The sequence below is a fragment of the Arctopsyche grandis genome, chromosome 6, assembly GCF_051622035.1.
Source record: "Arctopsyche grandis isolate Sample6627 chromosome 6, ASM5162203v2, whole genome shotgun sequence".
NCBI classification, from domain to species: Eukaryota; Metazoa; Arthropoda; class Insecta; order Trichoptera; family Hydropsychidae; genus Arctopsyche; species Arctopsyche grandis.
Genome location: NC_135360.1, coordinates 13,989,124 through 14,005,009, shown reverse-complemented (window position 1 = coordinate 14,005,009; position 15,886 = coordinate 13,989,124). Strand labels below are relative to the sequence as shown.

Sequence of the window (15,886 nt, the reverse complement as noted above, 5' to 3'; positions counted from 1 at the left end):
TACCTCCCCATGCTCCATGACCAGCCCATCCACCGGCGTATCCATGTCCCCATTGTCCATGGTCCTGGGATTCGGCTAAGCCTTCTCCCTTCCAGCTGCCATCTTCATGAGCGGCGACGAAGCCAGCCAGGCACAAAACAGCTACCTAATAACACACAAATAGAAGTTAAGCACAATGCACAAATATTATTTCGAGTTCAATTAATCCAGAACTAGTGCTGAAACTCACTACGAATTTCATGTTGTCTGTACGTCTAGCCTTTTCCAGTGGACAGAAAACTGCTAATGATATCGTTGGGGATGGCGAGCCACATTTTATACTAGTTGTTGAAGTATTTTAACCGGAGTAGGGGGCATAGCCCAGTGTACTTTCATTGTCATGTTCGTCGTTAAGGTCAAACCAGGTTTGAATACGGGAACCTATTGGTGGTTAGGATTAGCGCAATCACCGATCAATACTGCTGGCTAATTGGAGGGAATCCTACGTGCTAATAGTATAATAGATAATAAATCATATATTTTTTGCGATTCAGTTTCTCTTAATTTATATGAAATTTATATTTTAAGTTAGGCGAACTTTATATTTTTTTTTTTGATTTCTGAGAAAGATCTTCATTTTTTTTTATTTCTATTAAATGTCATATGTACATAACAAAAATGTGCACGATTATTACTTGTACCGTTAGTATAATATTAACACTTTTTAGGTGAAGTCAATGCCTTCCACTTTCTTAGCTTGAGGTGTTTATAATTAAACGGTAGCACAATAATAGTAGACACATACCCGGTGTAGTAAGAGAGGTCAAATATATTGAAGGGTAAATACAGTACCTATGTACATATGTAACTAAATAGAATTTGCCTATACTTATGCAAAATACGTTTTTATTCATAACCTTTACTTTTTTACTTGGAAGAAGTCCATTGAATTTCCGTAAATAGTTCAAATACATATTTTATAATACAATTATGATAGATTTTTATCGTATTTTCAATTGAAATTTTTAATAACTGTATCTTTTCTTGATTAGAATATATGTAATGTACGTATAAAAATAAATGCACTTATTATGAGCATGCTTAGATATGCGTATTTTCATGCTTAGATATGCGTATTTTTTTGGAGTCTTATACAAATCCAATATGTATTAGAAAATTTGTCGAAATGTTTTGACACATTTCTTGTTTTTAGTCAACTAGTAATATTGCCAGCAATACTCGGCGTTGCTCGGGCGAACGAGAGGTGGAAAAAACCTTCAAAGGGCTTTGACCTGTTTTAAAACATGTCTACAATCTAATTTCATTACCGTGAGATATTACATATATCAAATTTGGTAGTCCTAAATTCAAACCAGCGGATTTGCATAGCGGACAAACATACACACCGAAAAATAGGTGAAATACCTACACTTATAATTATAATTTGACTGAAGGTAAAATTTATTTTCTTAAATTCGATCTATTTGATTCAAATTTATTTTATTTAATTCAATAAAAAAGATATTTTAAATTCATACAATTAATAAAAAAAAACAATTTAGTAATTGGTACAAAGTAGTTCAATATTGTGCGCAGAATATTCTATCGTATAGCAGACAATGAAATTAATTTGTTTGAATATATACAAATCCGATTAATATTTCAGTTATTTATTTCCGATGCATTTTTAATTGCTTTAACAGTGCGGTCGTTCTTGTGTGAAATATTTAAATATTTGGTACGTGCGATTTGAATCGGAATCAACTACGTGAAACTGTTTGAGAGGCTGTAAGTTATTACAGGAAATCGTTAACATTGTGTTAATTAAATACATTTTAATCAACCTGAGCATTGATATATGTGTGCTTTAAAACTTATACAACATATGTATGTATATGTATGTAGTGGATTTCACGTAAAATTTCGCGAAGTTAAAACGAACAAAAATCATCCACTGAAGTGGAATATTGAACAGGTTACAATTTGTACAATATTAACTCATATAGTAATGATGTGATGCAGAGCGGAACCTTGGTTAATCGTTTTCCTGTATGTGTCTTTCGTTTTTTATATCAACTTGGTACCAAAACAAAAAAAAAACTGTAGCACAAATCAGTTTTCCGCATTCGTTGTTGGGTTCGATCAATAGCTGCCTTAAAAAACAATCAAGTGGAATGTAATCGTTTGCAGTCATTACAAATATAAAAATAACCCACAATATGAGAACAACTCTGTAGATTGAATTTTTATCATCTGACATAACTTTAGCGCCTTTTTATGCATACATACGTACATACATATCTAACATATTCGCTTGAATGCACTTTGGAATGTTAATAATTAATAAAAAAAAAGGTTTTTAAGTTTTTCAAAAGATGATTTATAGTTTATTCCCAAATATTTGAGATGTTAAAATTCCAAAAATTTTTAGCTATTGCATTGTGATATTTTTTCAATTTTTTTAATGATTAATTTGAAGGTGACCAAATCGTTCGATATGCATACTGCATAGTGTGGTGTAAATAAAACCTACCTTGAACAAGAACAACGATAAACTATGACGTTATTCTGATTTTAGTTTAATTTAAACCTTTTAAATTTTGTTTAATTTTTACTGTTTTCTTATTTTTTGTTTCTTTAAATATTTTGGATAGCATGTGAAGACATCAATGTTTGTTAAATAAAGTGAAATGTGTTTTTCATGTTTGTATGATTATATAAAATATGTATTGTTTATTGTATTATCTGCCATACAGTGTCATATGTTTATTAAAATAAAATAAAAATAAATATATACTTCAATATATGAATGTACATATTCTTGAAATGTATTGTAAATATTGATATGATTTTCGATAAAAAATATTTATAATAATTATATTAAAATATGTAACATTTTTAACAATATTTCAAATCAAATGAGTCTTCAGTACAAGTTGTGACTGTATCTGATATTTAATTGCCAAAATTTTAAACTTTTGAGGTATTTTATATACATATACAAATGTATGTATAAGCCTCCTATAACGCGCTAGAGTTTTTCCGAAAAAAAAATTATGAAAAGAATTTTGAAAATATATAAAATTGTAAATAAACATAATACAAGACAACGCTCTCTTAGAACCCGGCCACACCGGGTGACTTTGTTGCGCGTGCAGCTCAAATGTATGCAGTTGTATGAAGTATGCCACACCAGGCTACCCATCGGTTGCCCAGGTTGTAAATTCACCATATTGTTGATATCGTTTGCCAGTGTTGGGTCTGATCACCGTGATTTTATTACCTAAGCAACCATTGTGATGATGTGTGGTTGTTCTTGTGCAAAATTCATGAAAAACCGTCTCGTTCTCCGACGAAAGGGTATCTTCGACTGTATTCGTTGGGGGGGGGGGTGGTGGCCTCATGTTGAGGGCTTTAAGGGTCGAATTCCCTGACCTTTAAAGCGGGCTTAGTACCTAAGCAACCGTCGCGATCCCACAAAACGTATAGCATTGTATAGAAGGGTGCAAAATTTGCTGATTTTTAGGGCGAAAATACACTGAATGGTACGTGGTACGTGATACTTTTAAACGTGCGAAAAAAACGCATCACCCCTAGCCCATATACATGGTACAGAGTCCCAAAAATCAGGAGTGTTTTTGGTGATATTTTATCCTTGCTTGACAGTGATCGATAGCGGTGAATCCTATATTTGAAGAAATATAGAAGAAACATATGCACTCTGCACGTTCAACTACACCAGAATTCGATTTGGGGAACACCCACTGCGGGACATGACACCCACTGCCAAGGACATGACGTTCTGTACCACTCATTGTGTTTTCGCCCTTAGTTGCCGGCTCTATAGTGACAAACTCTATGTCACACATGCAACGGATTCTTGGTCACTTCTGGTTGCCCGAGTTGGTTGACCAAGAGTGACCAAGAGTAAGAAAATTGCCCGCAAGTCACCCGGTGTGGCCGGGCTCTTACAATTAATATACCTTTTTGCTGATTCGATCCATCGCGTTATGGTGCGTACGCACCAAGCCAACGAACGGCCCACAGGCCAACTTTAAAAACCAGTAGCGTACAAAATATCGAAATAAAAATTAAATTAAAAAATTGAAATTAAATATCAAAATTAAAACTATTATTATTATATTAAAATTAAATTCAAGTATCAAAATAAAATTATAATCATTATATTAAAATTAAAATTAAATATTGAAAGTTAAAACAGAACATGCACAATTTAAATAAATTTTCGAGATTGACCTAAAATTAGATCATCAACAATCACATACAGGTAATCCTCGACTTTTGTTTGTCGAAGATGTTTTGACTTACGAAGATACGCACTAAGATCGAAAAAAAAATCAAAGAATTATTATTTTTACTTCCCCGTAATGCGCAGTTACTGAGAATATATCATGTATTAGTATGGGTGATCCAACGATTTTTGCTAACCCGGGGTGTTGTAGGTCACATCAAATGGATTTTTTTATTCTTCAATTGTTTCTCTCGTCGAAATAAATCAAGTAATTAAATCATTTCAGAGGTAAAATTTATCGGATAATGTGTGATTATTAATTATATTTCGACGAAAGAAAAAAAACCCTTTGAAAAATCACCGACATCCGACACCGCGTTTTTTTATGAATTGTTTTTTTTTATCGATCATCCAAGTGGAATTACAGTAACATCTCGTGACGACTTTAACAATATTTTTTTTCGCTCGTACGCAGAGAAATTATAATATTTCTCTGGTTTTAAATGCGGTATCGTCGTAATTCAAAATATTGTTGTAATTCAAAACATCAACGATGATATAATTTTAGCTCAATCTCGCTCTTTAGCTTGATTTTGATATTTAATTTCAATTTTAAAATTTAATTTTAATTTCGATATTTTGTACGCTACTGCTGGTTAAAAATTTGGCGCAAAATCGTCGTTGGTTTAGTCCGTAAGCACCATTATATGAGAGTTGTCTGTAGGTAAGTAGGATATAAGTAAAAGTAGTTAAATTCAGTATAAATCTTCTATACAATTTATTATTTTGAACCTATGTACAAAAATGTACATAAGCACAAAAGCAGTCATATATGTATTTACATGGCAAAATCGCCTTTGTTTTTGGAGTGTGACTTATAAATATATGTATAAGTATATTACATGAGACAAAGTCTCGTATTTTTTTACATATGAGGAAGAATAATATCACAACGTCAAAATCAATCTACGAGAAGCTGGTCTGAGGTAGGGCTGTTTACCAGTGGGCACCATGGGCAGCGGCGGCTTTGGCGGCCAAATGGGCGGCTTTAGCGTGAGCTACTTCAGGGGTGTCTACAACACGTCCGTCATGTCCGATGGGGGCGGCTCCATGAGCCCAAGCACCGTTTCCAGCCCAAGCACCATTGTTCCATCCATTGTTCCAGGCACCATTGTTTCCCCAAGCTCCAGCACCGTAGACGGCGGCGGCTCCATGTCCAGCACCGTTGAGGGCGGCGAAGTGGGCGGCTTTAGCGGCAGCGACTTCAGGGGTGTCTACAACACGACCGTCATTTCCCAAAGGAGCAGCACCATGAGCCCAAGCTCCGTTTCCGGCCCAAGCTCCGTTGCCGGCCCAAGCACCGTTGTTCCATCCGTTGTTCCAGGCACCGTTGTTGCTCCATTGTCCATTATCTTGAGATTCGGCGAGACCTTCTCCCTTCCAGCTGCCGTCTTCGTTGGAACCATAACCTCCCCATGCTCCGGCATAGCCAGCGTATCCACCAGCGTATCCATTGTTCCACTGTCCATTGTCCTGGGATTCGGCTAAGCCTTCTCCCCTCCAGCTGCCATCTTCATAAGCGGCGACGAAGCCAGCCAGGCACAAAATTGCTACCTGAAATTGCAAAAACAAATTACATCAGTTCGATTATACATAATACTTATCAATCCTCACAATATTTGAATGGTTATGACATAAATCCAGATCTACTCTACTATTGGAATTCAGCTAGTCTGAATTTTCTGATTGTTGCAAGCATTTATAAGTTTACGGTTTTTTACGAATAAAAATCTAATTAAATCGAATTTAAGATTAATCATTTATGATTCTAATTTATTTCCATGAACTATCATGCCGTACCTTGGGGACCAATTGAGCACATATTACATTATATAGGAATAAACATTGGTATTGGTATTGGTGAATCACTCTTAGTTGACAATGCAATATTTGTATGTATATGAGCCGTTACATTTGAAAGTAGCATAAGGATTGTAAATAGGTTTTTGAGCTCTTTTTTCTATTATGCTGTAGATTAACATTAGAATAATATAATACTATGATTACTAACCAAATTAAATTAAATTGTAAAATAGAAAATGATCAGTAGATCAGTAGCTATTAAAATAGATATAAGATGTATTGTGAACAGAATTTCGTAATAATAAAAAGCATTTAAAAAACAAAAAATCAATTTGAAAGTAGCATAAGTTCACTTTTCTTCATTTCGAGAAATATTTCGCAAAACATTAAAACGCAAAACATTAAATGTTTTGCGCTTAGCAATAATTCAAAATATTGGTGGCTTGCAATATGTTTACTCTATTTCCGAGATTCTGGACATATCGAATTAAAATAAATGATCACAATTTGTGAATTAAGGCAAACAGAAATAGTGTTTTTGGAACTGAAAATTGGACTTCCGCCACTTTCAAATATAACGACTCATATATAATATTTAATAATTAATGTTTGAATGTATAGAACTGTCGTATAAACGATTAAATATAAATGAATTAATATATATTTAAATTAAATTAAATTATATAAGACTATGTTTGCAAGTAATACTCGGTCTTCGGGTTATTAATTAATAAATTAAATTATTAAACTGTGAGTATGTGTTGTTGTTTGTACTCACCACGAATTTCATATTGACTGTAAGTTTAGCCTTTTCAGTAGCTACAGAAAACTGCTAATGATAATGTTGGGGAGGAACGGGCAATATATACCAATTCTGACAGGTGTTGGTGGTAGGTGGGAGAGGGGCATGTTAAGCATTTAAAGCACGCACGCTCACGCACTCCAAGTGATATCCTTGAATCCGTCGAAGAATGAAAGCTGTGACATTCATGGAATATTTGGGTGGCTGTCTAATCGTGGTGACTTTGCCGATTGAACTTGCGCGCGTGTATATGAAAAAAAATTGTGTTGACCACTTTTTTCAACCTTGTTCAATTTTGTCCGCGAAATTTTTCGCAATCCAATTGCGTGTACCAGAGTCTCATGGTGTCAATGAATTTATTATAATTTTTAAATGCCGCATTTCTACTTTCTAAACTCGCCCAATTAAAAGTTTTCCATATGTCTACGATCATATGATCACATATGTCGAAGGAAAATAAGGAATGCCGAGGAAAACTCCCTTAATTTCACTGAATTTGGCTCATCGTAATCGTACAACAAATATTGATTAAATTATTTTTATTTAAATGCATATCTTTGCTTTATCGATCTATATTTTTAAAGTCCATATGTATGTAAATTATTCTTCTTCTTCGGTCTTTTCGTTCAATGCAGAGCGTCGAAGTCATTTCAGATGACTTCAGATGATAATACAGTGACTTTCAATTGCCTTCTGTATGGGTTTGGTGCAAACGATCGAAAAGCGCCAGACAGATTGAACCACAGATTAACTGGATGGCTGCTTTAAACGCAATTCTCGACTTCATGAATGAAAAATTACACATCAGATGACGAGTAACCTTTCGATGTGCACAGATGCAATTATTAAAATGGTAATTATTAAAATTGAGTTGGATCTTTCTGGCGAGTTTTTAATAATTTAATAAGGAAAAATTCGGAACTAAAGTATCAGAAGCACAGAACGTATACAGCGTAGGTATGTCAGTGCGCACGCATAAGTTACACGTGTCGTTAATCTGTGGTTCAGTCTGTCTGGCGCTTTCCGATCGTTTGCACCGCATCGCTTCTGTATATAATTTGTTTCTTCTTTCAATTACACATACACTTTGTAAGACGCTTAATTTGTTTTATGTTTTAGCAATTTCTCATTGTTCTGCAATACATTAAAAAATTAAATATAATTTATATTTAATGTCTCCCGTACAACTCTGTACAAATGATTCATTTTCTTTTTTTTTGTTTTTTGTGTTGCTATATTCATCACTTTGACTAAAATCCTCAAATTATAAATTACTATGTATATTAATAAAATAAATCGAATTATGATTCATATTATTTAGATCAAAATAATAAAAAGTGAAGTTTTGAATATAGAATTTATTTCTATTTAATAAGTTTAATACGTAGGTTGAGGAGAGAAATTAATGAAACTTATATGTATACATATATCTTATACCTATGTATATAAAACTGAAACGGCGTCTGTGATTCATTTCTGATTGGCTATCGCCAAAGTCGTTTCTGATTGGCTGAATTGGTCAAAGACGTTTGTGATTGGTCAGTCGTTAAATAGTATAATTTTGTTTCGATTAAAATATATTCAATATAGAAACAAAAGAAGATTTTCTTCATGATTTTCATTTCATTTCCGTTTACCGAGCGAAGCCGGGTAGCACCACTAGTAATAAATTATTTCATGTTTGATTGAAAGTCAACAATTAAATCATATTATAAAGCAGTCAAAAGTTTAGTAAAGCACCTTGATTTAAATAAGATGCTGGTTTTAGTATTTATACTATATGTACATATGTATTATACATACATATATACGGTTTAAAATTTTAGCCTTCCATGTGTGCTTGAATTGCTTAATTGAAACAAAAATGTTGATATAGAAGTTTGAATGCCGTTGAATATAGATTTATTTTAATTAGTCAGTTTCATTTTCAGTCAAAATATGTGTTAAACTAGCTACAATTCCAAACTAAGCCCACGTTGAATATATAGTATAATATATTTGTATCATAAAATTCAACATATTCTGTATATTAAATTTACTGACGAAGTCCTTGATATATATTTTTTTTGAACAATAAAAAAAGTGTCATACAATTATTATTCACACAACGTACGATCCAATTTCACAAACATATTTTATTTTTTTTATATTTTGCGATGAAAAAATATCTCAAATTATTACATATGTACAATATGCAATACACATCGTGTTCGATAATTTTAAATTGCTTATTGTTCAATTTTAATTCGATATTAAAAATAAACATATTTAAAAAACCATTTAATTATTGTTATCAGCATTAATGACAAAAATGTCGTAGAATTCTATGTACTCGTGCTATTTTTTTTTAATGTAATTTTTTTCGCTACATTTTTGTGCCGCCACTGTCGAAATTTCATCGAAGCTTATTTTTAAAGTTGATTCCGATTTTCTTCAAAAGATGGCGCTGGTAGAAATTTTCCGGAAAATTTTACAACCCACAATTCAAACATTATTTTTAGTCAATCGAATCATTTAATTTTAGTTTATTATTTAATTCAATTATCATTACAACCAATTGATAGAGGGCGTCCTACATTTTGATAAATCAATAATATTAAAATGTATGTATGCATACTCTTATGTACAACTGTCATATCAAATTTAGCGTGTCAAAATTCATAATTGGCAATTGATAAGTTGCTACTTTAAATTTTTGAAGTAGCAACAGACAAGACCGCTATTCCGATATCATTGATCATATTATACATATATGTATATAGTTTTTCCATTATTTTTTATTTGTTTTTATTTTAAGTACGACCGCATGCGAAATATCAAATTCCGGACTAAGTAGTATTATTAAACTTTATTGAACTTACGGAATGAAAAAACACGTCAAATATGTGTTTTGTGGCATATATTAGATTGTTTTCGTTAAAAATTAGTAAATATGCATACATATATATTGAATATATAAATATGCATATGCTTGTGCATACACAAATCAAGTGTTCATATGTATATGTACATACATAAGCACTCGTAAAAGCATCTTAAATGATTTTCCTCAATTTTCTTTTATTTGAATTTAAAATTTTAAGTTTGTTTAATTTTATGAAAAAAATAAAATATCATAGTAATGAATCCATTTATCCATCTATATATTTTTATTCTTAGTCAATTAAATTAATTGATGATATAAAAAAAATCATATCAATTAATGCTATGTAAATCATGTTGAAATTGGTGTTAATCAATTATACGTGATGTATTACTAATATGTACATGTGTATAAATTTTTTGTTTCATTTATTTAATGGAAAAGTATTTCCGTAAAGATTCTTTTAGAAAAAGCATCATATTTTGATTACGTTTTTTTTATAATAATCGCTGACCTTATACAATATGTATTATAATGAAGTGGAATTTCCTAGTTAAATTCTGCATTTCCAATTTTTTCTCGTTAGTACAAACCATGTTTGTTTTAATTTTTTAAACAAGAACATGCATATTTTTTACACCTTCGATTGCTTTTATTTACAACTATTTAATAAAACATCTAATTATTATTTTAATAAATATTTGTTATATGTTAAAGGAAGTTGAATTATAAAACAAAAAAGATTATTTTCAATACGATTTATTTTCGTTCACAATGTACATACAAATGTACAAATCAATATTGTACATAAAATCGAGACTTCAAATTCCAAAAGACAAAACATTTGGAAAATCTAAATCACCGAATATTGCAAACAGTCGAAATGAAATTATTTACAGAAGGCTTATCAGCTACAAGTGGTACATGTAATATAATACATACAACAATAAATAACAGTAATGAGAATCTCAACAGTATTGAGGCTTATTAAATCGAGGTTCTTACGTTGTCTGGACCTAATTGATGGACAAATTACCAATGATGACCATAACCGTGTCCGTGGGCGGATCCAGCAGCAGCAGCAGCGTGGAAGGCAGTAGAATGGGCAGCCTTAGCATGAGCTACTTCAGGGGTGTCTACAACGCGACCGTCATGACCAAGAGGGGCAGCTGGACCAGCATAGTGTACTCCATGTCCAGCATAAGCTCCTTGACCGGCATAAGCGGCATGGGCACCGAGGATTCCATAGGCGGGTCCAGCAACGATTCCGTGAGCGAGTCCTCCATGGGCGGCAGCTCCATGAGCAGCAGCGTTGAAGGCGGCGAAGTGGGCGGCTTTAGCGTGGGCTACTTCAGGGGTGTCTACGACGCGTCCGTCATGGGCTAGGGGTGCGGCTGGTCCAGCATAATGTCCGGCATATCCTCCATGTCCGGCATATCCACCATGTCCAGCATAGCCTGCGGCATAAATGCCATGGGCTCCAGCGACACCATAGTGTCCGTCGTACTGGCCGTAGTCCTGGGACTCGGCAAGGCCTTCTCCCTTCCAGCTGCCGTCATCGTGAGATGCTGCGGCCAAGCCGACGATGCAAAGGATAGCGAACTGTAAATTTTAATTGGTCATATTATATATGTATATGTTCTAGTCTGTGACCGTGAACCGTGTGAACCGTGACATCCCCATTATGGTGTCGATACATATGCGTAAAAATTTGTTTGAACGGAAATTAGTTGAGTTTAGTATACACGTAAATTTATTAATTGTTCATATATGTATGTATGGAAGTTGTTGTTTTTTTTTTGACAATCGCTTTTAAACTAATACCACGGATGCCTTTACAAGGCATATACATTTATGTACATGTATACGCCTGAAAAACTAAATATAATTTGAATAATGTCCGGAAGCATTTTTTTTTATATTGAACATATAAACCGATTTATATAATTCAAAATCAAACAATAACCAAGTATTCTATTCCAATCTTAATTTAATTACAATCGTTGAAATTCTGTATAAAAATAAAATGTTAATAAAAAAAAATTGAATGTTTTAAGATTCATACTGTAATCAGAATAGAATATTTTCACGTTTTACTATCATTCATATGTAAATTATACACGTGAATTTAAATTTGACCTTGAATGGGATTCAAAGGATTTCTCCTTAAAGTGACTATGGAAAATTTAGGGCTGACAACCGAAATTGTAATTATAAAAACTGTATACGTATGTACTAACACCCTTATGGGGTGTGTAAATATCCACAAGGAGAAGAATATATGTATCTCGATATGGGGGGTGTCAAATAGGGGTTGAGAGTCGCGTTGGTTCTCACCGAGAATTTCATTTTGACTGGTTGTGTAGCCTTTTCTGAACGGAAAACTGCTAATGTATTTTCTGGAGAGAGCCTCGTGTTATATAGTGACTGTTGGCGAGTGGTTAATGGAGGGGCAGTCATTGCCTTTTGAACATTGCAATACCAATACCACTTCGTAACACCAATACATCTACTGAACAAACTGCATGTTGCACACCAAAATTACTTATCTATCCTTGACACTCTCTACATAAGCTGTCTTAGGGTTCATTTCCTATTCGTTTTTTTGCAATTTCGTTAATAAATCAATCCACATACGAAAGTGCTTTTTTTATTTTATTTATTACGGTTAATGTTTTACATAATACCAAATTTTCAGGTTTATTTCAGGTGCGCTTAAGAGGGCTGTACACCCGAAACCTTAATTTTGTTGCCGTTCTTTCTTCAGTATATATATTGAGTGAATGCGACAATATATACCTATATATATATATATATATATATATATATATATATATATATATATATATATATATATATATATATATATATATATATATATATATATATATATATATATATATATATATATATATATATATATATATATATATATATATATATATATATATATATATATATATATATATATATATATATATATATATATATATATATTTATATATATATATATATATATATATATATATATATATATATATATATATATATATATATATTGAGTGAATGCGACAGTTGCGATTCGACCAGATAATACATATTTTAAATCGACAAAATCGAGGTTTCGTATTCTCCAATTTTCTCCTCCGAAACTTAACCAATTTTTAAAAAAAATTCATCATCGGTATGAGAAAGATATTTTCTATGCAACTGTGCGCGTATTTTTTTTTTAAATCGACCGTTAAATAAGCACGTTGGACTCTTTTCGTGGGGGTAAAAAAGAGGCGATTTTATAAATGTTTGGCGGCTCTTAGCTCCTATAAAAAATAAATAATCAAAAAAATAAAACGATAGATGCATCCCAATGGTAAATATCCATAGCATATTAAAAAATAATTTCTCTAGTGCCATAATTGAGGAAGGGAGAAGTGTAATACGTTTGTATGGACAAGGCGCTGGTGTCCAGCCCTCTTAACTAAATTCCGTATTGTATTAATCATATATTTGTGGGTTGAGCGAGCTCGGTGCGGACGTGTGTTTGAATTTAAATTTATAATATTTTCATATTTACATAATTACCCACATAATTTCGATCACATTTCTTTTGATAATAATTTATTATTAACGTCAATTGATTTATCAATGATAGTATTGATAATGTTTAACGTTGAATTATTTCATATTTAATATTGAGTGTTGAATGGATTATATTTCAATGTTGAATTATTTCATAATTGATTATTTAATATTGAGTGTGAATTTTATTTAATGTTGATAATTTAATATATTGGATACTTGTACTCAACGTAAACGTCATTGTTTGGTACTAATTTCATAAATATTATGATTGTTTATAAAATGTCAATATATGTAAATATATCATAAATGGAAACACACGTCCGTCCGCACGGAGTAATTACTAAGCTCAGAGCAGAGCTCCATGCAACCGCTCACGTCCCCAAGTTGCAAATAGGGGAACGACTCTTGTAGTCAACTACCATGGCGACATGGTGGTCCTGGACAAGGAGCGCTGAGATAAGAGTGGTGATGAGTGAATCCGTGGTAAGTTTCACTCTATAAAATGTCACACAACACTATGACGGTCTCAGGTCAGCGGCGAGTAAGTGCCGCCGCTTAACAAAAGCACAACCCGGTTTTGAAAGGTACCGTAACACCTTTCATAGAGAAGGAAACTCCATAAAAAAAAATTCCCTGGCAGTGGGCAGCAGCTCTGTCAGTACCATCCACGGCGGAAGTATATGCAATATACTAAAACGGCAAAAGATGGAAGATTCAAAGCGACGTGGCAGCCACTCAATCGGTTTGAATTCTGCGGAGCAGAAGGTTTGGGGAAAACTACTGTGCTCTCATATCCCTAGTATAACCACCATGAAGAGAAAACCTAAAACCACGGCCCCGAGTCTCCGGCGTCCCTTCAATGGGACAGGGGTGCTAAGAATCCCCGGACTCAAAGTGGTGAACATACGAAAAATTGGTACATGGAACGTTAGGACCATGTATCAAGCAGGTAAAATTGAAAATCTGCAAATAGAAATGAAAAAAAACCAAATACAGATGCTCGGCATAAGCGAAGCTAGATGGCCTGGAGCAGGAAAAACGATGCATTGCAATGGATATACGACTTACTACTCGGGATCGCTTGACGGCACTCATAAGAATGGTGTTGCTGTGATTCTGGAAGACGACATCAGTAAAAGTGTGAGAAACTTTATTCCGTTATCTGAACGAGTCATGATGATACAATTAGCAGGAAAACCTATAAATGTTAACATAATACAAGTGTATGCCCCCACTTTTGATAAAGAAGAAAATGAGATTGAAGAATTTTATCAACAAATCAAAGAATTGATGACATATACGAAAAAACATGATGTTAACATTATAATGGGAGATTTCAACGCCAAAGTTGGAGACGAAGAAACAATGGGTATAACTGGTCGCTTCGGACTTGGAGAAAGAAATGAGAGAGGAGACAGACTAGTTCAGTTTTGCCAGGAAGAGCAGTATGTTATCTTGAATACTTTCTTTAAGCTACCTAAAAGAAGATTATACACATGGAAATCCCCAATGGACTGTCCTGATAATATTGTGCGAAACCAAATTGACTTTATTTTGATAAACAGTAGATTTAAAAATAGTATAAAATCGGTGAAAACCTACCCTGGTGCAGACGTGGCATCCGATCATAATCTACTTTGTGGGAAATTGAAGATAAGACTGAAAAAGATTTTAAGAGCATCAAAACCTAAACCAAGATTGGATTTAGAGCTGCTTAAAAATCTTACGATCCACGAACAATTTACAAAAGATCTCAATAAAAATTTTAAACAAAAATGTATTGAAGAAAATAGTAATGTAAACTTAAAGTGGGAAGGTATGAAATCAGCAATGACCCAATCTGGGAAAAAGTTTCTTGAAACAAATCAAATAATTAATAAAAAACAACCTTGGATGACGGATGAAATTATACATTTAATGGAAGAACGTAGAAAACACAAACATAATAATCCAACACAATATAAAAATATTCACCGCCAAATTCAAAGGAAAATTAAAGAAATCAAAGAAAAATGGATGGAAAATAAATGTAACGAAATTGAAAAATTACAAGAAAAACACGATGAATTTAACGTACATAAAAAACTAAAAGAAGCAACAGGATCATTCAGAAAAAAAGATTTCATACTCCTTAGGAATAAAGATGGAAAAATCATTTTAAATATGGATGAGAAGAAATCAGAATGGACCGAGTACACAAAATTGCTCTTTAAAGACAATAGAGAAACCGGAGGGCATATTGAAGATCCAGAAACGGGACCATATATATTGAAATCCGAAGTGGAACATGCTATAAAACTAGCAAAGAGTCGGAAAGCTACTGGACCGGATCTGATTCCTGCCGAATTTCTCAAGTTATTGGACGACGATAACATAGAAAATCTAACAAAACTCTATAATAAAATATATTTATCAGGCGAAGTACCTAGCGATTGGTTACAATCCATATTTATCCCGTTGCCCAAAAAGAGTAACGCGAGGACGTGTAGCGACTTCAGAATAATTAGCCTAATGAGTCACACATTGAAGATCCTACTAAAGATAATAC

At 33.0% G+C, this 15,886-nt stretch overlaps 2 protein-coding genes across 2 annotated transcripts; both read right to left on the bottom strand.

Annotated features, from left to right (window-relative positions):
* Positions 1-4,987: 4,987 nt before the first annotated feature.
* On the bottom strand, positions 4,988-6,987 carry LOC143912750 (uncharacterized). The gene is made up of 2 exons (XM_077432100.1): positions 6,873-6,987; positions 4,988-5,845 (listed from the first exon to the last, which is right to left on the bottom strand). The coding sequence occupies exons 1-2, from the start codon at positions 6,882-6,884 to the stop codon at positions 5,228-5,230; spliced, it is 630 nt and encodes a 209-aa protein (XP_077288226.1). The 5' UTR covers positions 6,885-6,987; the 3' UTR covers positions 4,988-5,227.
* Positions 6,988-10,509: 3,522 nt separating this feature from the next.
* Positions 10,510-12,192, bottom strand: LOC143912751 (uncharacterized). The gene is made up of 2 exons (XM_077432101.1): positions 12,097-12,192; positions 10,510-11,361 (listed from the first exon to the last, which is right to left on the bottom strand). The coding sequence occupies exons 1-2, from the start codon at positions 12,106-12,108 to the stop codon at positions 10,792-10,794; spliced, it is 582 nt and encodes a 193-aa protein (XP_077288227.1). The 5' UTR covers positions 12,109-12,192; the 3' UTR covers positions 10,510-10,791.
* Positions 12,193-15,886: the final 3,694 nt, after the last annotated feature.